The sequence below is a fragment of the Filicampus tigris genome, chromosome 13, assembly GCF_054856515.1.
Source record: "Filicampus tigris isolate MCC_2025a chromosome 13, RoL_Ftig_1.0, whole genome shotgun sequence".
Lineage (NCBI taxonomy): Eukaryota > Metazoa > Chordata > Actinopteri > Syngnathiformes > Syngnathidae > Filicampus > Filicampus tigris.
The window spans coordinates 10,252,449-10,277,813 of NC_141229.1; the positions used below are offsets into that span (position 1 = coordinate 10,252,449).

Consider the following 25,365-nt stretch of genomic DNA (forward strand, 5'->3'; position numbering starts at 1 on the left):
GGGTATATATCTCCTTGGTTCGCTCATTGAAATCAAATCCGACACTTTTTTTTTTAACTTTGACGTAGACGTCACAAGGTAGCCGTGGCGACATAATGTAACCCCTCCTCCTTGACTTTGATGTTCGCACGATTGGAGTCACGAGATGTCTTAGCTGATTGGTGCTGTCTGTTGAGAATATTATGTATGCGCCGCCTTGTAGTTCGGTGCGCCTCTGGATGAAAAACAAGCGTCCCTTGAATAGTTGGACCTGCCCAGTGAACGGAAGACAGTGTTGTGTGTGGTGAGCGCATCTGAACTTAGCCAGGCTGCTCTGGGAAGTGAAGAGGAGGCTACTTGAGTCCACCAAGAGCAACACTGTTTCACTACTAAGGCAACAGTCCGTTCAAACCACAGGTGAGTTTCGACGAATTCGTTTTCATTCGTATATTTCGTCGCCTGTGAGCCGCGTGAAGGGCTTGGCTGCGGAAAAGCTAGTTGCTTAGGCCTGGGAACGGCCCTCAGCACTGAATCGGCAAAAGGAGCAGCCCACCGGGTCAGAAATTTCAGGAGAGGATGACGAGGCTGAGGCACCGGCCGTGACGAGCCTAGTGTCTACAACTCCAGCCCACCTATTGAGAAAGCCTTCGTCTCTGTCAACGCTTTGCTGGTCACTTTGATGGCCCAAGACTTCACTTTGAGTCAGTAATGGGTAAGCCGGCTAGTGCTCGTCGTGGCTAGCAGGTTAGCCTCCAACGCCATTGGTGACCTGAGCTTTTAACACCGCGGTCCTTGCGTGCGAGATTTAAAAAAAGTGTTAATGTGGACGTTGAACTACTTGGCACAATCGAGTCGTCGAGTCTTTGGTTGTCGTAAGGTCTTCTTTGGTTTCACGTCTTATTTGACCACGGCATACCTGCCCAACATGCTTGCCAGAAGTTAGCTCGCGAGATTGCAGTAGTTCGTATCTATAAGCAGCCCTGGTCTGTGGTGGAACAGCTGCGATTTACTTGTCTTCTCACTTAAGGTAGGATTGCACACATGGCCACCATCCTTGGGCACCATCAGCCATTTTCTATGGCTGACAGCCTGACATGTTAAACGTCATTCGTATAAATACCTGAGATGTTACCGCCCCTGACCAAATTGGGGCCTCAAGCTACATATTATTTGGAGCCTCCCCATCACAAATGTTTCACATGATCATACTACAACATGCCATTTGCACAACGTTTATTAACAGTCAAAAGCTGTAATTAAAAAATAACGTCAATCTGAATTCCCTTCAAAACTGAAATAAATATACAAATCTAAAGTGAAGTGTGCCTTTTATGGAGGAACACTTAAGCATATTTTTGGAGCATGCAAAGCCACATGACAAATGCTGTGTAATGTCATAATTGATCCTTAGGATCGCCAAGCCACTTAAGCGGTCTTGTGCCTTTGATGAAAGCAGGTAAATCTTAATCTGCTTCATTCTTTAAACGCTACACTCAGCAGAGCCAACTAAAACAGAGTGTTAAAAGAATGCGGAAGGCAATCCACCTATAATATAGCTAAATAATAATATAAAACTACTGCAGTGGCTATTACACTATAGTATTTGAGACTATTATGCAAATGCTAGGCTACTACTACTATTAGTACAACAGTAACAACATAAATTGAAAGGATGTAAATGGATAGTTGAAGTGATGGGCTTAATGTAACCCATATATTAGCTACATTTTATATAAAGCCACAAAGTTTTGTTTCAAGAACATACCTACCTTCAAATGAAGCACAGGCTTCTGTTTTGCCTTTTTATCTATTTTTTACCACTTGCTTGCCCCAACTCGTGGTATTGTTTGGATAACATGTCAAGTCTTGCTCTGCAAGTGCATGTTGAATCGCTCCATTTGATTGGTCAAATTTTGAGAATGGATGCACACTGTTTTTTTCCCTCCGATACACTTTAATTGGTCAGATTTTGAGATTGGATGCACAATAACTTTTTTTTTCCTTCCAATACCAATAACCTCCTGTTTCTAGCATCCTGCTTATTTATACATTTGATTTACTGGCATTACTTATTCTTTGCGGCCATTCTTGTAAGTCCAAGTTAATGTTTGCCCACCATAACATGTCATCTATTGCACTTTGGTACAAAGCGGATCCCTGATAATGATCTGTTGCTTCCTTACTATTGTAATTGCTGCTTTAAACACCAACATTTCTTAGTTGTCTACTGTAACGTCATTATTAGCAGTTTAACAATTTTGCCAACTTTTATGTACTTGTGTAGTGATTGGCACATGTAGTAGAAGTTATTGCTGTATTTTTCTCGGCCGAGTCTCATGTAACTTTAGGATGAATTCAACCTCTTATTTGTTCAATTATTGGAACATTTCTCCTATTGGAAACAAAAATGGTCAGTTCCAGGGTCAAACTATTGATGTGTTAAAAAGCATTTTATCTAAAATGCAGGTCAGAATGCTTAGGATGGATATAAGTTATATGTAATACATCACTACATTGGCTCCCCATCCATCAAATGGTAACATCTCTTTTAGGATGCCTTATTTCTTCAAATATGTCTGGGTGCAAGCAGTCCAGCATAATTCTGCCGCTTGGTGATGAAGCGCTGCTTCAAAAAGTGAAAATGTCTTTATGGAGTTCTGTGTTTCTCTTCAGTCTTGAGGCTGTTTGGGAACAAATAGGCGTTCACCTCGTCACAACACCCTTGCTGCTCCAGTCATCATGGCAACGGAAGACCGTTTGTCTTGTAGAACAATGGGGCATGAGTGCAGTGGCTCAGTCACACGAAACGGAACCGCTCCTCAAACTGAGCAATTTCAAGTAGCTAGTGTTAAAATTGGATGTTAAATTTGATATCTTTTGTGTATTTTTATTTCAACCGAATTGTCAAAGACATTTTATTAAAGCACCTGGGAACTGTTTTAAATTGTGAAAATAAATGGGAAATATGTCTCCCATTAACAATTTTTTTCCATGTCATGTACTTAACACCCCTTATTGATGCTTTTCCATCATAAATTTTAATTTTTTAAATGCAAAAAGGCACAGAGCAAGTGAAATCTTTTTTTATCGTTGCTGAACTGAGGTCACATTTAAAGTAATGACGAATGGAGACATTTTCCCCAAATAGGTCCAAATATGAATAGTACTACATCATGGCCGTTTGACTACAAAGGTCGCACTGTACAGTAATTGTTGATTTGGAGCCATCTTAAGGTACTTTTTAGTGTGTGGTCTATTTTTCCTTGTATGCACAGCACATTGTCCAAGTTAGGAGGCTTTTACAACAAAGTAGTGAGATGCCAACAGCCTGAGAGTGCTTTGTCATCCAGGCTCGTTTTCAATTCAGGAGTAACGTTCACTTTGCACATCATTACTCCTTTCACCTGATGCTTGTGTCAGAAAAGATTCTCTCTTCACCATATGCTCGCCCAGATTTCATTTTTCTCTTTTTTTTTTTTTTGTTTCTTTCTATCAGCTCTTTGACTGTCTTTGTTACCTGGTTGTTTAAAGTTGAATTGTTTTATTCGGTACCTTTCTTCAACAGGCAAAGTGAGAAATGTCTACCATCTTAGTGGAATTTTCACAAAAGAAAACATGATATGGGCGCTTCAAATGCCTCTAATATCCTCTTTAACAGTCACAAAAAAACACACTGCTGAAGTACATGACTTATTCTACTGCCCACACTGCGCTTCTGACCAATAATCTTCCATTTGTGTTAGTAAAGTTGAGTTTTTCAGGAAAGTGTCTGCGTTTGAAACATCACGGTAATTTTGACCCGCTGATGTCTTGGAATTTTGACATGTACGAGCAGTTGGTGACTGTTTTTAAGAAAAACTTGCTAGCCATTTGGAGAAGGGTGTACCCGGAGTAGAAGATTAAACGAAAGAGTAAAGAAGCACATTAACGAATAATGCGCTGAATAATTGCCAGCTTTGTAGTCTCCGTGAACAAGTTAGTACCACACCCGAGTCAGTTGCCTCCTGTTTTTCTCTTGGGTAAAAACAAACTTGGCATCTGGTAAGCTAAAGTTCATTGTGGTATTAAAGTTTCACATGTTAAATAAATACACAGCAGAACTAGAATAATTTGTGAGCTCATATGCTGGTCTGTGATGGAAGGTTCTCTGTCGGGTCATTCTGCCTCATATGTTTGGCATCATTTGAGCAAGTTGCTCTCTTTGAAAGGTCGGGTAGAAAAGTACACACAATTGTGCCCAAAATTTATGAAATACTTGTTTCAACTTGCTTGGAAATTTGAACGCTGCAAACAAAAAAGGGGAGTTTGTCAAAATATGCAAGACAGCTCGGGAGGGAGGGGAGGGGATGGGGCAGTTTACGTGCGCCCATATGGATAACGTGGCTCTTGGCAGTAACACTTTTAACTCGTCGGTATTATGTTCCCTTTAAAAGAAAGTGAGTTAATTGAATTTACAGAATATAAGCATGTCATACTATCCACATATATCGGTGCATCCTTACCCATGACCCAAAGTAAGGGCAAAGCCCATGTTCAACTACAGTAGCAGGGTTATTGTAATTGGATCATACTAATAATGAGCGAGGTCAGGGTGAGACACATGCTCTAGACATTACTGATGCATCAATACCTCTCCTGACTGTATTTCATACTTGTATCCTTTCACGTGACACTGACCTGTGTGTCTTTGTTGTGTCAGGGGTTGACCTATGAACGTACTGTACTGTCTTTTGGCTCACAATTAAAGACTAACAAATTGTGATAACGAATTCAATTTATTTTTGATTGATTTATTGATTGGTCAACATTAGTCTCAGTAAAAAACACTAGAGTGGTGGTGCACAGGCCAAGGAAGAACCACTACTCTTATTATTCGGCATGGTTTGTGAACAAGGACGTATGCACAAGCTAACACAGATTTCGCTCTTTCACTTTCATTTAACTGTTTGACTTTTATGGAGCTCATTCTAGTTTTCTTGTGCCATTTCCCCCTTTTTATGTAGAATGGCGCTGGATATCTACGACTCTCAGTACCTGCTCATCCTGGTCCCATTGCTGGTTGTTGGCCTCCTCTTCCTCTTCTTCATGCTCTTCACAAAGGAAACCTCCTACGATGAGGTGCTGGCCCGGCAGAAACGTGACCTCAAGTTACCGCCATCCAAGCCAGATTCCCGCAAGAAGAGCGAAAAGAAGAAGAGTAAGAAGAAGGAGACTGCAAGCGCGGCAGGTGGAGGAGGTGGCGGAGGGGAGTCTGAAGAGGACCAGGGGGACTTTGAGGCAGCTGATGGTGCCCACACATCCACCCTCGAGGTGGTTGAGGAACCAGTGATTGCAGCAGATCCAGTTCCACCAGCACCTTCTACGTGTGCGCCAGTTCCAGCATCAACAGAGGCTTCTGCTGGTTTGAGGGAGAGAAAGAAAGAGAAAAAAGCTGCAAAGGCTGCTGCTGCTGCTGCTGCCGCCGCCGCCGCCGCCGCCGCCGCGGCAACAGCCGTAACAGCTGCAGCAACGTCTCCTCCACCCGAGGAGCCAGAAGTAAAGAGCTCCAAGCTGATGGGACACAAAGCAGAAGCACCTCTAGTTTCCAGCAAGCAGCCCAGACCACCATCTCCACAGCGTGAAGTCCAGGTTCAAGCTACCCAAGTAGCTGCTGTGAGTCAGACTCCGTCACAGGCTTCAAAGAAGAAAGAGAAAAAGAAGCAGAAGTTGGAGGCAGGTTGGTTGGCACGAGAGCCGTTTCAAACAGATGCAGACATATCTCTGTAGCTGTCGAAAATATTGTAGCCACAGTCTGGGAACTAGGATGAGATAAAGGTGCTTCTGCTAAGTTAAACAAATACTCATGCATTATTATGTATTAATTGTAGCACAGAAGTTTCAAATCGTAATGTTTTTTTGACAAAGTTTAGATTGACCTGGATTTCCAATAATAGGTAATCATGTTAGGATTTCATTCAAATATTTTACGTCTAAATGTCTTCAAATCAATTCTGTCTCTTTTCAGGGAATGACCAGCAGCCAGCGCTCATTAAAGTAGAGCAGGCACCAGTTAAGCAGGAAGCTCCTCATGTGGCTGAAACCAAAGTTCTGTCCAATGCAGCTCCAATTGCTCCCAGTGGAAAGAAGGGCGGCAAGAGACAGAAGACTGAGCAGGGTACTGTTGATACACTTATTATGCTCACAATTGTCTTGTGTGTAAGTGCTCAGACTGAGTTTTAAATGTTGCATTCAATGTCTTTTTTTTTCCTCCTTTGGCAATTTAGTCGAGGAGTCCCATGTTCTGACTGACTCAGCAGCTTCTACCAACCACCAGACTGCACTCAACAATGATGTACCTTCTAAAGGAAAGAAGCAGAAAAATGAGACAGACAAAGGTGGGAGCAGGAAAAACAAACTTTACAAGCTAATCCGTATAAATACTGCATATATTGTGTATTTTTACCTGATGCATTTGCAGAGAACAAGGAGGTGAAGCTCAAGGAGCTGCTCTCGGGTCTGTCCTCGATCACCCTGTCTGAAGCTGAGGCTGTCAGTTTGATTGCATTCCTCCGAGAGAGGAACCCAAGCGCTGTAGATGCCTGGCAGAAAGTGAGAGGATAAACAAATTCTGGATTTGAAGTATGAAAATGAGGAAAATCTGACAAGTTATTTTCATGCTGTCTTCCACAACTAGTCTGCTGCTAAATCTGATCCAGCTATTCAGGAACAAGGGCGCCTCCTCACCACACTTCAAGAGGAGGCATCCATTGCCAAGGATAAAGTCAAACAACTCAGCCAGGTTCACATCCCCATGTTCCATATGTTAAATCACATCATGGATAATAATTTATGTTTGAGAAAAACCTGTGAAAAGCAACTGTGGCATTGACTTAGTGTTGCACCAAGTACCTTTACCACAACCGAAAAATGTTACCTGGAAAAAAAAAATTTGTTTTTTTTTCTTTTATTTAAAACAAATGCACTGTGGGTTTGGGGCCGGGTTACAATGCAGTGACATTTTCCTTCTTTCGATCCAGAGGGCATTTTGGATGGGGATGGTACATTATCTGTCATAAAATCCTACACACAGACAAGTTAGTCTGGCTTGATGAGATGAGAAATTGCTACAAAGTACACAGCCTGCATCATATCCAGATGAAACGTTGCTTGGCATTACATTTGACATTTTTTATACAGAAAAGGGATTGGAAGAGAATAGGCAATATCGTGATATCACGATTAATTAAAATTGCTACTATATATTGTCGTCGTCGTGTCACGATCTTAATAGCAGCATATCTGTTTAAAAGCCCAAGTTGGTCCATTTGTGCAGTTTCAGCACCCACTGGTGGTTAGTTTATTAGCGCAGTTTAATTTGATGCAGTTTTTTGCCACTTATAATGGATGCATTGATGTTTAAGACCCATGCTAATCGCCGGATAACGTGGAACATAACACATTTGAGTTCCTCCACAAATTGACCCGATTCACAATTTGTGCATGTATTAGCAAGTAAGTGCCTCAATATTAGGTGTTCCGTCAATACATTTTTTATTTTATTTTTTTTAAATATCTATGGTTGTCTCTGTGTGCCCTGCGATTGGCTGGCAACCAATTCAGGGTATACCCTGCCTACTGCCCGTAGACAGCTGGGATAGGCTCCAGCACGCCCGCGACCCTTTTGAGGATAAGTGGATTGGAATTCATTATCCAATCCGCTGGATGGTTGATTTGAACTGCCTTTACATGGTGTAACTCGTTAATTTCTTGCTGTCTTGCCACTATGCTTCAGGAGCTCCAGGTTACAAAGCAGAAGACGGGTCGGGTGGAAGCCATGCTCCGAGAGCAGTGTTCAGCAATGGAGAAAGAACTGGGCAGCATGCAGGCCAAAGCACAAGGAAGCTACCAGGAGCTCCAGACCATGCAAATCAAGGTGGTTGTGTGACATTTATTGAACCATTATACCAATGAATTCCTTTCCAAGTTATCCTACTTTCACTGCAGTTGTGTTACAATCAAGGTTGGGAGTGTGACTTTAAGAATGTATTCCAATAAATTTGCTTTTAACCTGTCAAAAAAAATTACGTATTTTCCCGTCTCTAAGACGCTATTTCTTTTACCCACTCTTTGTACTATATAGCTTTTAATGGCCCTTTGAGCTATACAAACTATGACAATTTATCTTCATTGAAATTATTGTAGAAAAGTTATTTTGATTATCAGGCCATTGGAAGCACGATTACTTACTCTTGGTCTCACTTTGTGCAGTTCCAGCAGGTGAGGGAGCAGCTGGAGGGTCAGATCACTCGACTACAGCAGGAGAATGGCATCCTGCGGGATGCAGTCAGCACAGCCACCAACCAGATGGAGAGCAAGTGAGTTCTGCACCGGAGTAATTCAGGTCTTCTCCCAGAACATCACTACTATAAGACTTCCATAAACATCAATTGTGCTTGTGCGCTTGTTTGTTTGTGTTGCTTGGCAGGAACACAGCCGAGATGAACAAGTTGCGTTCTGATTATGCGGCGCTGATGATAGAGTTGGCGGACAACAACGCCAAGCTGCAGCAGGAGGAGCACCAGAGGAAGTCGCTGGAGGTCAGCTACAAGCAGAACGTGTCTCAGCTGGAGGTACACTCAACCAGATGCACCTTGTTTATGTATGTATGTATTTCGCCCCTTGTCCGTCTCACAAAAGCATAAAGCTCTTCAGCATACCACCAAGCTTTGTATGTCTTTCATGGGTGGGGCATTATTGCCAAGGGAATGGGAGGAGGTTGTAGTGGAATTCCAGAGGTGGGGTGTGGGAACCAGCACACATTTAGGGAGAGTTGTTGCCTTTGGACACTGGGATCTTGGAGGCTTTTGTCCATGTAATAACACCCAACATCCTGTTTGACACGTTGATTAGTCTTTCCTGTCTTTTTATTAACTGCAATCAAAGACTCCTACCTTCACCTTTGCTAAGAAACTACCAAGTCAGAGCAAGAGTTCATAAAGTATTTTTCATCATTGGACAATAAAAATGTATTTGAATGTTAATGTGAAGGAGTATTGGAACATCAAGCTGTCTCATTTTAAATGATTACAATTCTGTAATGTATATTTATTCCAACCTGTCATTGTTTTCTGTATAAATCATGGAGCTTTTTTTCCCCCAGGTCCAACTACAAGATGCTAAGCGACGCTGGGAGGAACTGCAAAACTTCCTCCATAGTGTCAATGCTGAGCGAGAAAAACTTCAGGCCTCTAAGCAAGGTGAGAATTCCTTCGCTCTCATAATCCATGCTTCCAAAAGGTTAAGGCCAATTAAATAACCAATATGCTTTCTGTGGGGGGGTGCAGAACTCCACAGTCAGCTTTTGACAGCGGAGAATGAAATGAATAATAAGAATAAAGAGCTTCAGACCCTCCATGGCAGCCTGACTGAAGCCATGGTTTCTAAGGAGAGACTGGAGCAAAAAGTGATGGAGTTGCTGGAGGTGTCCCAGCACAGCATAGCTGATGATTCCATGCAGGCTCGAGCTCAGGTGAGGCACCCAAAATCAAGCTTTGAAAGAAGAAAACCTAGCCTGGTGAATGATATTAATTCTCTTCATCGATTGACAGTTGTACTAAAGGTGCAGATGAATTCCTGTTTATTTAGAGTTTTATGTTCCCCGTGCTGATGACATGATACACTGCACAACTGCTTTTTTGACTTTACACAACAATTTCTTTAACAGGAGCTCATGAATGAAAACAAAGGTCTTCAGGCCCAAAAGGAAACATTGCAAGCACAAAATGAGAACCTGCACGCTCAGATCTCAACACAGGTATAGGTCCACTGGTACTTTCTCCCATCATAGACACCGGTGTCTGTCCCAACAGCTGAGCATGTAATTAGGCTAATGAGATATTTGTCTTTTCCTTATATAGGCCAGCCATGTCTCCCACATTGAGGAGCTACAGAAGCTGTGAGACCATTTTGCTCTTACTTTTGCTGATGTAGTGGTTTTATTCAGTGCTTTTCCTCAATACAGGCTCATACATTCTTTTACTTGCCCATTTCATCCAGACTGGCTGATAAGGAGTTGCAGAGAAAGAGCCTGGAGGATTCTTTGAATGCTGAACGAAGCAGCGGCGCCAGCAGAGAAACTAACATGCAGGTCTACCAGCACTTGCAGAAACGCTTTCTTATTTGACATTAGTCACCCAATTTCATACGGTTTCAATTATATTGCACAGGCCTTGCACAATGACAACATCTCGCTGAAGGCAGAGATTCAGAATCTGCGGGCACAGATTGCTGATCAGGTGCGTACCTTAATTGTATTTGTAAATGTTACTGTATTTGACACACCCTATCTTTCTTTTGATGTTTCGCCCATGCAGTCTGCCTCCCTCCTGGCTTTCGACCAGATCCAGAGGAGGTGTGTTCATATCATACCGTACTTGCCAAAAACCAATTGGGAAACGTCGCATGCTTTGTAGCCAAATAGGTTAATAGATATCCTTTTAAAACACATCTGTCTCCTTCCAGTGTCCAGGAAAAAGAGGAGAACATGAAAACTGTAGAGAGCCTACTGGAGAAGGGGCTAATCGAAGTGGCCAACAAGGAGGAGGAACTAAAGGTCCCACTTTCTTTTCCCCTCACAAAAGCATATTTGACTGACATTAGCCTAAGCAGCTCTGAATTTCATTGCCTGTTTTCTCTTATTTCTTTGACTAATTCAGACTGTGAGAGAAGAGAATGAGGCGCTAAAGCAAAAATTGGTGGCCCTTCAAGGAAAGGTGGCTGATCAGGTGAGTCGTAACTCTGTAATTGATTAGGTAACAAAGAGCAGGAGTCAGGATGGGTCATACTGAAGGGGGGCAGAAAATCATAGGTATAAGACAAAAGTTTAAAAAAAAAAAAAAAAACATTTTTGGGGGGGTGGCTAATCTTTCAAGGTTCAATTATTTCATAATTTCCAACACTTTAAATTATGACATTTTTATTTGCCTTGGTCCTCCCTTTTCCCCTTAATCAAATATAATGTTTATCTCCCTTAATTGCAGGTATCATCAGAGTCAATTGTGCAAGAACTACATAGCAGGTAAGACTTTTTTTTGTGTAACGTGATTGACTTGTGGTGTGCAATATTTCATATGCAGAAACTGATCTTTTTATGTACTCGTTCACATTACAAAAACAAATGTGACTCGTAATGTGAACGCAATGTATCCTCAAAAGGCACGACGTTGAGTGATATGCACCAAACAAACGATGTCACGTGGCACAGTGTTTATGGATGTAAATATGGCCCCACGTATAGTGTCTCATCTTTTTATGAGTTGTGGGGCGGGAAGAGGTAGAAATATTTTGGGGAAATTAAGTGACGCTCTTCAAATTCTTTACTTTATGGAGACGTCTACTAAAAATTATCACATGTCCTTGCGGCGCATAATAAATGAACCGTCTGCGTGGCTGAATTACTACTACCACCACATAAGTCAACTTCATACTTAATGTTTGAAATTGGATTAAATTAAGGTCAAATATAACAACAACACTGTTACTCAAAACAACTTTGCAGATTCATGGATGATTATCCGTCGTCTCCCTCCAAAGCACGCTTCCCCGCCCATGCAGACGACATATTGGGTGTTATAGGTCAGATGTGTACGGATACGCGTTCATACTGCAGATGCATTCATGCATTCATATCCGATTTATATTCATATACAAATGACGCCCAGGTTGAAATTGTACTCTTCACACTGCATGAAAAAAATGTAGCAAATGGGTAAATAAAATAAAATTTAAGTGCCATGTGCTCATAGCCTTGTACTCCGTCCGGACTGGAGTGACTTTAGGTAGGGAAAAAATGTTTTTTTTTTGTTTGTTTTTTTTTTTAAATATATTACTGTACATTCCGGAACTATAAGATACACCTTTATATAAACTGCATCCACTCTATTTTTTTTTTTTTTAAATAATGAAAAAAATTATATATAATCTGCACCGGGGTGTAAGACTCACTTATGTTGAAAAATTAGATATTTACTGCATTTACAGAACAATTTTGAACTGTAAATGTACATGTATGTACCTGAACAGATTCTTTCCTAACTGTGCCTTTTAACATGACAGCAACTTTGCTGATTAAAATGGAACAGAATCAAGAGAAAATAATCAGTATTTATTTATCTTAATTTCGGCTGTTTGAAATCACAAGTCACTTTAAACATCTTTGCTGAAACCCATGAAGTCTTCTTCTGTGTTGAAATATTAGATATTTACTGCATCTCCAGAACGATTTCGAACTGTAATTGTACATGTAAGTACCTGAACAGATTCTTTCGTAACAGTGCCTTTTAACACGGCAGCTACTTTGCTGATTGAAATGGAAAAGAACCAAGAGAAAATAACTCGTACTTCATTTCAGTTCCCGCTGCCGACTCTGTCTCATCATAGATTCATTGAGGCTAAACTTGCGTGCAGCAGTGAGACTTCCTTTCTGTATAGCAGGATCGATGGCCTTCAACTTAAAACTTGCATCATACGAACTTTTCCTGTGGGTTCCATGATGAAGAGGGGGGAGGATTTGAAAATAATGAACAGTTTGTAATTTGTCATCCGTGTTCTACCTGGTAAAGAAAAAGTAGCCTATTCTTATTTGCACAGATTTTTTTTTTCTTAGTTTTGATTCTAATTCCGGTTAGAGCGCCTCAAGCGGCGGGGAAAAAAAATCCACATAATGGCCACACCTTTGTATAAGCCGCATGGTTCAAAACTTAGGAAAAAAGTAGCGGCTTATAGTCTGGAAAATACGGTATATTACACCCAGCAATCACTGGAAAATACGGTATATTACACCCAGCAATCACATGCCGGACAACGGGGGGTATAGGTTTTTGATGGTTAAACATGCAGCAGGTCACACTGACCCATGATGGTGTACCAAAGAAACAAAAAATAAAGTGTAGGGGTTAATTGTGCTTTATAGGATACAAGAGAAGGATTTGAAGCTGAAGTCAATGGAGGGAAGTCTGCAGGCAGCACAAGACAGCTACTCAACCAAAGCACAGACTCTTGAGGTGTGAATTTTTATCTGCTTTATGACTAAATGCACAGATTGTTTTATAGGCTATTAGACAATGTCCTTTGTTGCTATATTTTCTACGCCTGAGAAAAATAATCGGCTTCCTGAGTCTGGGTCAACACAAAAGTTTCTGCCGCAATAGTATAATTAATCATTTTAAAACCAAATTTGCGATGCCCCGAATCATGTTTTGCCACGTCTGTGTTTACTGCATGGGCATTTGTTGAAGATGGACTCAGTTCCTCAGTAAGTGAGGACTTCCTTGGACTAATACAGGAAGATGCCAAAGGTTTGGGGTTGTGTTAAACTAAAAAAATTACAAAAATAAAGTTTCATGTCATTACTGCAAAGCGCTTGGAGACGGGAACATTACCCAAGGAATCGATAGGATAATCAATTGTTTAAAAAAGTATTTTAGTGACAGCCCTGATATTTTCCCAGGTAGGTCTCCTTTCTGAAGCCATTTTCTTTTCTCACAGGCTCTGGAGCAGCAGTTTGCTACCTTGCAGGTTGCGATGGAGCAGCTCAGACAGAAGGAGCCATCAGAAGAGCTCACCAGATTGTATACCCAGCTCCAAGTACTCCAAGCTCAGTAAGCAAACCTTCCTACACACCGTGAGATTCACATTTGTGGAGCTCTTAACCAATCAGACCTCTATAAACATCGTCATCATCATCTTTTCCGCAGGCTTGCTGTGAAGGACCATGAGATCCAGCACCTCCAGAATGAGATGAGAGAGAAGTTGGAAAATGCACATCAACAGGTGAGTGAGTCAAAAGGGAATTCTCTGTGATTAAACAGGAAAACACATGCTTGATCTTTCAACTGACCACTTCCTTTCAGCAGATTGTTAGTGCAGTACCAAGCCCAGAACTACTAACAGCGTGAGTTGGGTTTCGTGCTCAGTCACTTTTTTTAAATTTAAGAATGCATTCAAGTAATTACATAGATGGTTGCTATGTATCACAGGTTGTCCGAGAAGGAGAAGCAAGTTACAGGACTACAGAGTGAACTGTGTGAGCTGAAGGAGTCTTTGGAGCTTCATAGAAAGAAGAACAATGTAGGTTTTCCTGCTAAGAACTACAAACACTGATCTGTGAGGCGTCTGTCCCTCTTGTGGTATCCTGCACCCACCACTACTGGGGAGTTGCACACTGCACACATTCGTCACCCCCTGCTGAGTACCCTGCCTTGGTGTCCTTTTGCTTGCTTTTTGTATTTTTTTTCCTCCCCTACACTGCAGTCCATTGGTTTTCTTTACCGGTAAGATGGCACGCATCAGTGAAGATTGCTTAAGCTGCAGATTGCATAACAAGGCTTCCAGCCTATTCTTGTTATGCGCATCATTGACCAGGACTACTACTGTGAGCTGAGATTTTTGAGTACCGTAGTCGTGTTGGTTTAAAAAAAAAAAAAAAAACATTTGTGGACCTTTTTAGGGGGAACAAACATTTCAGACATTATATAATATACAGAACAACAGGACTTTTTTCTTGGTCTGAAGTACTCCCTAAACCAGCTCAATTCATTCTTCTTGATATTTTGACTTCTGATTTGACTCACACCCATTGTGAGGTTGAGGGAGGATCTGAAATAATAAAATACACTGTTAACCCATTAAGACCTAAAGCGCCTGGCTCAACAGCTCCCCAAAACCTAAGATCGTCTATGAAATTACCCTTGAATACCTGAAGTTTTCCGAGGGATTCAACACCTACAAAATAATTAATATCTCAGCCCCTGTAGCAGACAGAAACATAATTCCAAAAGAATTTGAGAGTTTAAGACGTGGATTTCACACAAACGCGGGTTTATTAATCTTTACCGTTTCAATCGAAGATGTAAAAATAAAGTGTCAGTGTAAGAAAAGCACTACTACTATCAATTTAAAAAAATCGAGTGGTAATTAATTACCATCTTTTCTGTTACAAAGACGTCAATATTGTCATTGTCTACAAACGTATATCTTAACCATGTATCACGTTCGACTGGTTCTACTGGTTCAAAGTCCACAATCGCGCCGTCTATATCACTGCCGTTACTCATTTAAGAGCTCCCGCGACTATAATTGGAAAGAATTCCGGAACATCCTCCGCGGGCTTACGACACTGTCACGTGTAGATTCTGATGCATTTCATTGGTTAAGAGACTAAGGATTAAATAATAAATAGAAAATGCCGTATACGCTCTCCCGGCTTTAAGGGTAGAAAGATGCAACAGCGCTCCTGGCTCTAGTGGTAGAAAAGCGGTTATGCCATCCATAATTTGTTAAAATCAGAAATGCATCCAGAGTGCCCTTGTATCCACGGTGTGTTTGAAGCTCACTGAATGGCTTTTCCCTGAGGCTGAACTGAACGTAGTATTTCTTTGGAACTGACCAAAACAGGAGCTCCGGGAGAAAAACTGGAGTGCAATGGAAGCTCTGTCAGCCACCGAGTCCATGCTTCAAGGAAAACTCAACAAAGCTGTCAAGGTTCGACATCCGATCACAGTCTACTTCACTCTGTAGCTCCAGTCTGATGCATCCCCCGAAATTGCATTTTTCTGCCTTGATCTATTGGGATGTTTTCCACCAACCATAACAAAGCTGCATACTCATTTAGCTTGCCTTTTTCCTCTCACGTCGTGCTTGGTCTTGAATTGCCGATTGGTTCTATGGTGACTTGTGAAGCTGTTGTACTCATCTTAAACGAATTATTTTTACATTAATGTCAGATTTTGCTTGTGTATTGAGTCCTTTGAACCTCAACAAAACCTAAAATCTACCTCTAGGCGCAAAGCTCAGGCTGATGAGTGTGCAGACGTTAATGTGATCCATGTCATCCTTTTGCTTGCTCGTGTATTTGTCCTTTGTCTCACTTGTAGCATGTTCTTGTTCCATCTGTCATGTCCACATATTCACTGCAATTAACATGCAGTTTTTCTGTAATGGTAGGTGGCAAGTGCAACAGTATTAAACGATCTGTTTTGGGACAGAATTTTTTTTCTGCATAGGAAAAACAAGTAATCCATTACACACTAAATTTATATGCAAGGATTTTTATTGTTTATGCAGCAGAATGAAGATGCAAGAGTTTTGAATTGCACATTACAAGTTCATTTTGTATTTGAAAAAGAATAGTGTTGAAGAATTAAGTGTTCAATTAGCGAAAAAGAATAGTGTTGAAGAATTAAGTGTTCAATTAGCAGGGATGAATAGGCATATCGTATCGTAAGGGTGCTATAATAAGCAAAATTTTAACATTAAATGCCATAACATAAAATACAAATACAACAGTTTAGTGCTGCTGTTTAAAAACACTACTCACTTTGATGGATGTGTAGCATCGAAAGAAGTCAGGGAAGTTTGCTGAAGAAGTCATGCGTCTTTACAGGTGTGAAAAGAAGTTAACCACTGTATAGCAAAACCTAAAAACAGCACACCATACTCAGCATAACTGAATAGTCTGCATGCATGCATGCATGCATGCATGCATGATGGTTCAACCTTAGTTTTTGAGCAATTTGAGAAGTGATTTTTTTTTAATATTGGCTGCTTTCCATGCCAGATTGTACAACCTTTTTAGAGCTTTTAAATTTTGGGATTGTAATATATTTCATATAATGTGCAGCTCACTACAATTGCTGCAGTTGAAACTCACGTGAGAGATAGTATTGTACTCCATGATAGTGACATTCTGTGTCTGTAATGGTTTGCCTGTCATTTATTATTCTAAATACGACAAACTTCTTCCCGGTATGAAGTGCAATTTGACACTGCAACCAACTAGACTACTTGACACTGCAACCAACTAGACTACTTACAATAATAAACATTTAATACCTAACAGGCAATCTAAATTATCTTTGTAAAGACACTGTTACTCTTATGTGGATTTCATTGGATTGTGCTGGTGTACCTAAGAAGGTATCCAAAAAGTGTGGTAATAGCTTTCTCAAGATGACAGAGTGGGCTACTAGATATCTAATCTATTTAGAGTTTGATTAATGAATGCATATTTTTGCTACCGACCCCTTCCAGCAAGGAAGGTCATGTGCTGAACTAGCGACAATGCAGCTGCTCCTTTGCCACCTCAGTACACATGCGGACAGTAGACAACCTGCAACTAGAGTGATCCTTCACAGCTGCTCCATACTGTAGTTTCTTGTATGGTGATGATGTGTCATACACACATGGTGGAGGCCTGAGGGTAGTGCATGATGCTGGTTTATTGTTTGAGGCTTGCTTGGAAGTCCTATTCTTGAGTTCAGATGTTGCGTTTGAAAAGCTTTTTAGAGGTAATTAAAAAGAGTGCTCTGAATCTGACGGTGTAGATGTGATGAAATTGAGTGTTCTCCTTGAATGCGGACTTTAATGCTGGGTTCAGACCGAATATGAAATCTGACGGTGCCCAGTGTGTCTCATGTGCTTTTGTTCCCTGTTGTTACTTTGAGAGGAGAAGAGGAAGGGCTCCTCCCTCTCCTTCCACAGGAAAAAAAAAAATTGACATTGCGGTGGTTGTGTTACTTAAGCTGCTAAATGCTATCTTTGTTGACACTTAAACAGCTGTAAACATGTCAATATACTCACCAGATACATCAACATCCTCATGCCTTATTCTCCAAGTCTGCTCCTTTGTTTGTTTGGTCCCGGGCGGTATTGGAAGCTGGCTGTGCACCTTTCGGTGCCCAAAGACTGCAATGATATTGTCCTACATTGTTTTTATTTCACCACGGTGTATGTGCCTGTTATGCTGCTGCGTGTAACGCAATAAGTACATTCTCAATGCCGATTGGCTGTCAGTGACATCAGGAAAAGTTCACATTTGCAAACCCTGTCGAAATGGGCAAAGAAGAATCATTTTAGCTTCAGATGCTTTATCCACGTCAGTGGGCACGCATTCGCGCCTGACTGCGTAAACTGTATTGACTACATATCGAAACACACTGCCAGAAACGCCCAGCTCGCGTTGGGGCTGACCGCAGCATAATGCTTTTTAGTACAGCACAGCCTGAAAATCTAGAGAATGTGATAAGCATGGGGTATCAAAAGCTTGAACAATTTTTAAGGAAATGCCATGGATTATTTTCTTTCCATGATGTTGTTTTTCATGATCTGAAAGAAAAAAAAATCCAATACTTCAGAACACAGAGTATTTTTTGACTGAGGAAAGTGTGTAGTTGATTCAATTCCAAATGTGTTTCATTCACTGAGTTTAAATTCGTGCAATGGTGTAAAGTGCAACGTAAAGAGTGGATTCCTAAGACCAATGTCAGCCACAAAATAAGCTATGCTCACAACGATGAATCTTTTCTGTCCTTTCCCATTTCTCCCTATTTAATGACCTTGTAGGACAACCAGACGACACTGGCGTTGTCTGAGGCTGAGTATCGCAATTTTCTGCACAGACTTTTGCCCCATGTGCCTCTGCCCAACGAACAAGTATGGACCTTCATCGCAGCCCTCTTATCGACTCGTCTTCATGCTATTGTGACAAACAGGCCTTTCTTGTTCTAGAATCATCAGGAGTGGCTCTGCTGTTTTGAGAGAAATGTCACAGAGAGTTCAGCTGCACAATTCACCAATGTATCAGGGCACCCCGAGGTAGAGGTCCAACAGACCGGCCATCATGAGCTACTGTAACATGCACGAGTGTGACAATGTTGTTGTTTTTTTTCCTTCCAGGAAATGGCTGAGAAACTTAAAGAAGCTGAGGAAGCCCAAAGGATTCTACAAGTTGACTGTGAGACGTACAAGAAAGTTTTGGCAGAAACGGTAAATTGATATTTTGGTGTTTTACTCAAGTTTGTGCTGCAGGGCTCAAACTGTTGTTCCTGCTATGTCCACAGGAGGGAATCTTGCAGCGCCTCCAGAGCAGTGTGGAGCAGGAAGAGTCGAGATGGAAGGTGAAGGTGGAGCAATCGCAGGTCGAGCAGAGAGAGGTGTGCACTTACTTGGTTAGCTGGAGACACCGCTTCACCCAGTCTTTGAAATGTTGCACACACACATTGCCGAAATTGCCGGTACCCCTCTGTTAATGAAAGAAAATTTTAATTTGGTAAAACTGAAAATTAACCAATGAAACGCAGACATAGCCAGGGTCATTTAAAAATGATGATGGTATCGGTAAAAAAATATTTAACTTTTTTGTTACGAAAGCGACATGTTGAAGATTGGAAATATTTTGGCCTTATTACAAGTTATAACGTGTCCTCTAAATAGACTCACAGGTGTTTTCAAACTTCCAATCAGTCTGCCTGTTTAAAAAGTGAAACGTAGTCACTGTGCTGTTTTGTGACATGGTGTACTGCACTGAAAATGGATCTCAGAAAGCAAAGGAGAGAGTTGTCACAGGAACTTGAAAATATAAGAGATAAGCATGTTAAAAGTGAAGCCTCTAGGACCAGGGCTGCCCGAACTTTTTGTAAACAGGGCCAAATTTGGTGAGGTGAAAATGCGTGTTTTTAGGGGCAACTGAGCTTCCATTTTTTTTCACAGCATTTGTTACCAATAACCTTGTCGTAATTTGCATGTTACGTTTGATACTGGCTCTTGATATTGAATTAATTGAAAACAACCAGTGTCTTAGTGACAAGTTGGACACAGACACAGTTGTTTTGTATTTCAGTGGAGAAATATGTCAATTTCCATATTTGCATCTGGATAGTAATGTGCAACCTACAGCGAAATACACATAGGAATGGCTAAGAGGAAAAACAGTGGACTATGTTTAGGTGACTGTCTATGAGCCCTAATCATTTCAGACGTCAGTGGAAGGAGACAAAACGCGCCATCTGACCTGAGACAACTGGAGCAGTTGGATCAAGTAGGACTGGGCCAAAATATCTGTTGAGTGTTGCAGAAACAGGTCGATTGCAGTTATTGCCTGTTTCACAAAACGTTTTCACAAAATCGTGAATATAGGGTACCGTTATTTTAGTTCAGGCCTGTTTCATTAGTTTGTTTTTTTAAAATGATTCTGTTGAGCCACAATTCAAAAGGAATGTCTGATTTTCATCGGTTAATTTTCCTTTTTGCTTATCAAATTATCAGTTTCAAATTATGTTATTGTGGGTTTTGTGGTAACAATTTTGGCAATGTGTTCATAATGATTTCTCTCTTTTACCATAGATGAGCCAGAAAGTCACAACTCTGGAGCAGGAGATTGAGAGACTAAGTGATGGAGCGGAGTTGGATAATGTCAGTGCCTTTGAAGCACTTTTAAGACTTGATGTTCTTGATTGTTAAATTGTTTGTCAATCTCTAGTTGAGAAGAGAAAAGCAGCACTTGGAGTCAGAGTTGGAGAGGGCAGAGCGTGAGAGTGCCACATATGTGACAGAGGTCCGAGAGGTAAGCAAAAGAACTGTGTAGTGTGAGCCACAGCGTTCATTTGGTTGCCAACGGATAAGCGATGATTTGGTTTCATGTTGAAGGGGTGTGCGGTTAATTTTTCCGTGTCTGTTATTTGAAACCTCGAACAAACTCCTCGTGTCCCAAGTATTTTTGAACTGTTAAGTCCTACCAGACTAAGTTTAGAGACCTGTTTGACAGTTTCACACTGAATGTGATTCAATACGTCCTCAGTGCACCGCAAACTGTTGTAGGTGCCTTTTTAGGCAGACCACATCACGCCACTGTCTGGACTGTTTTTAGGTCCCAGTAAACACATCCTCTCAAACTTAATTTCAGCTCAAAGATCTGTTGACTGAATTGCAGACCAGACTTGATGGTTCATATACAGAAGCCATCAGGCAGAATGAGGAGCTGAATTTGGTAAGAATTACTTGCTCGCCTAGCTCGAGACCCTTTTAAACCTTTCCCTGTCACACTCAAGACAGGTTCCGTAGGTTGTCATTCATAACCTCACCATCTTGATTACTCTGCATAATGCTGTTCATTTGGTCAGCACCCTGTTTTATATTGGAAATGGAAATGTTACTGCGTTTCAAAAGAGGGGCTATGAATGGTGACTCACAATTCCCCCCCCCCCCCCTTCCCCCCCCCCCTTATAAGACTAAAACTCTTCCCTTTCAAGACAGTCAAGGTGTCTCATCCTCTACTGGTTTGGTGCCTAATATAGAGATTACTCATGCTCCTTTCACAATTAAGATGCACACGATCATCCTATCCTTATTTCTCCCTTTGGCTTTGTTGAACATTCTGCCATCATTTTGGGTTGTCAGTCAAGCCCTTTTTAGAGGTACTAAGAACTCATGGCACCTGACTCATGAAAACTAGAACCTCATTTAGTTTCAGTAGTCATAACAATGGCTTGTTGGTGAATACTAAAATCATGTCTATCCTGTTTTGAGATGAGTGAGCATTTTAACATGATATCATATTTAAATGCACTATCATTATCAATGCAGCTGATTAACTGCAACTACAGCATGTCAATGATGTTTGAAAAGAAACGTGGCCTACATAGAAGTGCCATTAAAAATGCTCCCCTTGTGGTATATGGCATGGGAACCATTGCATTGGTAACATAACTTAGGCTAGGTTCACACCGCAGGTCTTAATGCTACCTGGGTCTTGTCTGCTGTATGAACACATGCGTCGCCAAAGCAACGCGCATGTGCAGAAGAAGAGACGACGTTACTCCCGAGTCCCGACGTTGTGATTGCGGAAGTAAATGTGGTCCAACGTGTCTCGGCATTTATACAGTCAAGTGATTAGATAGAGGTAGAAATAAATACAGTATTTGGGGAAACTCACGAGGCGACGCTTTAACATCTGATTTCATGGAGACATCACTAACGATGACGTCACGTCACAACCGTGTGTAAAAAAATGAATCGAGCTGAGCCGTGGCTGAATTACTACGATCGCCATTAATGTCCACTTTATGCTTCATGTTTCAGGTGGGAATACATTTAAAGTAAAATATAAAGTCAATAGTGTTACTCAAAACAACTTTGCACATTCGATTCCCCCCGCTGTCAGTAGTCTCCCGCCGCCTATTTTGGGCTCCGGATGACGTTAATGTCGGATAGATGGGACCTGGCCGTACAGAACGCGAACGCATTGAAAAAGATCTGATACGTATCCGATCTAGGACCACATATGAAATCGGAATTGAGCCGTTCAGACGGTCATAAAAAAAAATCAGATACAGGTCGCATATGGGCAAAAAAATCAGATCTGGGTCGCATTTGCCTGCGGTGTGAACCTAGCCTTAGCTGACTGTTTTTGTTTCTTTGTTTGTTTTTTTACTTGCAGCTGAAAACTCAGCTCACAGAGACCCTATCCAAACTGGAGGCAGAAGAGAACGAGAGGCAGCAGGTTGCAGGGGATCTCTATAAGGTAAAAAGTATCAAATGACTGACTGGCATTATGGTAGTTGTTAAACTGCTAGCTTTTTTTTTTTAAGACCTTCAGGGGCGCAGCCAGAACGTGGCTAATGGGTGGGCCGATAAATCAGGGTGGGACTGAATATTTCTCTCACTGAGCACAATCCTCCTGTCCTGACACATCATATAGTCAAATAACATGATAAACTGAATAACATGACGTTCAGATCTTCCTTTGACAATCACAATTATGCCATTCTTATCATTCAATAAAATAAAAAACAACGAAACAAATTCAAAAATAATTTAATAATAATTTACGAAAAAATGTAAAAGTATATATTCATGAATCTCACTGAGTGGGCAGTCTGTCAATGGCTCCGCTCCTGTTGACCTTAGGATTTTTTTATTTTGTAACGCAGGCACAGCAATCTTTGGACCTGATCCAAGGGGAGCTCTCCAAAGTGACAGACAACGCCGATGGCCTGATAGAGAACAGAAGTTTATCCTCTCAGAGAGTAAGTTGCTGCTTTCCGTGGAAACTCTGAAACAAATGTTCATGTCAAATGAAATTTGGACTGACTTCAGAAGCCTATATTACCTGAAAATTCCAAGTTGTACGACCTTTGTGGCAATCGACTTTAGATACTTCACTCACAGTTTCTTCAGGAATTTCAACTCTAAACCAGCAGTTTTGTGTCCATCAGGAAGAGCTTGACAGAAATGAAAAGATGACTGCAGGACTAAACCAAACAGTCGAGGAATTGCAGCAGCTGCTACGAGGCGTCAGCCGACAACTCACCAAGGATGCAGTAAGACCCCTTTCATTGCCTTTATGGATTTGTGTTTATTGTTTAACATGGCATTTGAAACCACTTGCAGTGTTCTTAGGTTGCCGACTTGTAGATATCTTTTGGCTTTTATCCAGGAGGCTGACAGAGATGTGTTGAAGGTATAGCACGCAGAAGGACGGACATGCAGCCATCCGGACCGCACTACACAGACATCATTACAATCTCACATCCGCCGTCAACAAGGGAACAGGCTGAGGTTTACTGTTAATACCAAACACTCCACCACGACTCCACTCCCACCACATTCCTCTACAGCAGCACCATATAACGGCTTGATTTTTATCATAATCTTGTTCCATCGAGCATTATCTACTCATCTGTATTGTTTAAATTCAGTCTTTTTGAATACTGTGTTACATGTCTGACACACAAACACGCGCACGTCAACAGGGCACTGATAAAAGAAACCCCTACTCAACTAAACAGTTTTTTTTATCATTTTTTTTCTTAAATTAAAAAAAAATGTATTGTTTTAATGTACTGAGTTATGTCATGATCTGTTTTCCTCCCCGCCAGCTGTGTATAATTAGACTCTTACAAATACATAAATGCACCTTGATGTGAGTTTACTCATTTGGAGGGAGTATATCAGGCACTGCTTGAGTGTTGTGGAAAGAGAAGTCAAGGTCAACAGTGTACAGGTTTTAATTCTACTGTAAGGACTCTAGCAGAGAGTGTCCCATATGAGTAATCAGCACTTGCTATATTGTTGGCTAAATTCATTAACACTGAAGAGTCTGTTCTTTTTGTAACAGGTGATGTTAATAAAAGGGATGCTTGATAAATACGCTCAGTGTTGTGATTCCTCTCACTCATTGCACATCATGTTTGCTGACACAAGGGGTCACCACATTTCTGTGAATGCATTTGAGTTTAAAAACCTAATTTGTTGAGACTCAGGATCATACTGAGTATGATGCCTGTCTGTACAATAAGTGGGTTTTCTGTACGTCCGTTTTTAGACAAGTTGAAAGTGACTTGTTCCACGTGCTGGAAGTGTCAGCACATCCATCCATTTTCAACAGCACTTGTACTCATTCAGGACATGGGTGAGCTGTTGCAGTTGCATGACACATACAAACATTCACACTAGCTTGTGTCATCCAGGTCACGCTAAAGCGCAAATATTGATTGAATCAAGGCAACTGAACTTTTGTTTGATGGGCGTTTCACCTTTAATTCAAAAGTCTTCATAACTTTTAGGGGTGGAGTCGTCATGTTTGTCTTGTAGGTGTCCCTTGGGTGGGCCAACAATAGGGTGTTGTGAAACCAACATTAACACCAAATGGACAATGAAGTCGTAAACTAAGAGGAATGTCTTTGGAATGGACAAAAAAAAACATCGGGAGAACTTGCAAATGTTGCACAAGTAGACCTAAGCTGATACTGTATTCAAACCCAGATGTGTTAAACCCATTATTATGCCCCACCCATCCGTTTTCTATGTGGCTAGTCCTCAATGGAATCACAGGTGAGCAGGAACCAATCCCAACTGACTTGGGCGCAAGAGGCAGGGAACACCCTTGATTAGTTGTGCATGGTACACAAATTCACAACTATTTCCATTCACACCTATGGGCAATTAGACTTCCGTAAACCTCACGTGTGTCTTTGACAGTGTGGGACGAAGCAGGAATACCTTGAGAAAACCCATGCAAATCAGGTTCATGAACAAACGCCACAGAGGGATCGCCTGAGCTGAGATTCAAACCTGGGACCTCTTGATTGAGAGGCGGACATAAAAGTTCACCATATTGCCCAAAAACGTCAGAACAATGCTTTTTTAAGTTCAGTACGTCAGTAGCTAAGAGGAAAAGGTGTTTGGGTGCGGAGGGCAGGAAAGCTTACTAAGTTTTTACTATAATTAGTGAGTCACAGTACAGAGTGTGCAGCAAATTGTGTGGAATCTGAGTAGGTACAAAAGGACATCAGGACACATAGTAAAGGAGCAGTGTTTCTCCTCAATGGGTGTTCCACTTTTGAGCCATGTATGTTTCTTTGGAAAGTTTCATTTCCCTTCTGCACTTTTATTTTTTTCCCCAAAGAATAAAGCCCTTAAAAAATGTTTCAACAACAGTAGGCTACTGTTGTGTTGACTAGCCCTGGGTGGGTGGCCAGGGGTGCACGCAACATGGGATCAGCACATTCCTTACATTCTCCCACACTGTCATGCTGCAGTCAGCTGATTGCAGATCATCTTTTGCCTTTATGG

At 41.3% G+C, this 25,365-nt stretch overlaps 1 protein-coding gene across 7 annotated transcripts; it reads left to right on the forward strand.

Moving 5' to 3' along the window:
- Positions 1-110: 110 nt before the first annotated feature.
- Positions 111-23,940, forward strand: ktn1 (kinectin 1). 7 transcript variants are annotated; one of them, XM_086049290.1, is made up of 36 exons: positions 111-396; positions 4,983-5,695; positions 5,984-6,133; positions 6,243-6,353; positions 6,437-6,567; positions 6,653-6,757; positions 7,751-7,891; positions 8,227-8,333; positions 8,444-8,588; positions 9,119-9,215; positions 9,303-9,487; positions 9,683-9,772; positions 9,876-9,913; positions 10,015-10,105; positions 10,185-10,253; positions 10,332-10,369; positions 10,480-10,570; positions 10,674-10,742; positions 10,998-11,035; positions 12,929-13,019; positions 13,504-13,616; positions 13,713-13,788; positions 13,869-13,909; positions 13,995-14,085; positions 15,412-15,498; positions 18,358-18,447; positions 18,523-18,609; positions 18,691-18,780; positions 18,855-18,947; positions 20,137-20,205; positions 20,273-20,356; positions 20,696-20,779; positions 22,229-22,312; positions 22,722-22,817; positions 23,007-23,111; positions 23,228-23,940. In XM_086049290.1, exons 2-36 carry the CDS (start codon positions 4,984-4,986, stop codon positions 23,255-23,257), a joined length of 3,819 nt encoding a protein of 1,272 aa, XP_085905416.1. In that variant the 5' UTR covers positions 111-396; position 4,983; the 3' UTR covers positions 23,258-23,940. The 7 variants fall into 7 exon arrangements, with proteins under 7 accessions (XP_085905416.1, XP_085905421.1, XP_085905417.1 ...); XM_086049291.1 differs by having other exon boundaries at positions 112-396; positions 13,872-13,909; XM_086049292.1 differs by lacking the exon at positions 20,696-20,779 and having other exon boundaries at positions 112-396.
- The last annotated feature ends 1,425 nt before the right edge of the window (positions 23,941-25,365 follow it).

Excerpts from the sequence above, each read along its gene's own strand:
- ktn1 (XM_086049290.1), top strand. The coding sequence starts at position 4,984 with ATGGCGCTGGATATCTACGACTCTCAGTACCTGCTCATCCTGGTCCCA. Across the intron at positions 8,334-8,443 it reads ACCAACCAGATGGAGAGCAA|GAACACAGCCGAGATGAACA; the intron begins GTGAGTTCTGCA and ends GTTGCTTGGCAG. Across the intron at positions 10,106-10,184 it reads GCAGAGAAACTAACATGCAG|GCCTTGCACAATGACAACAT; the intron begins GTCTACCAGCAC and ends TATATTGCACAG.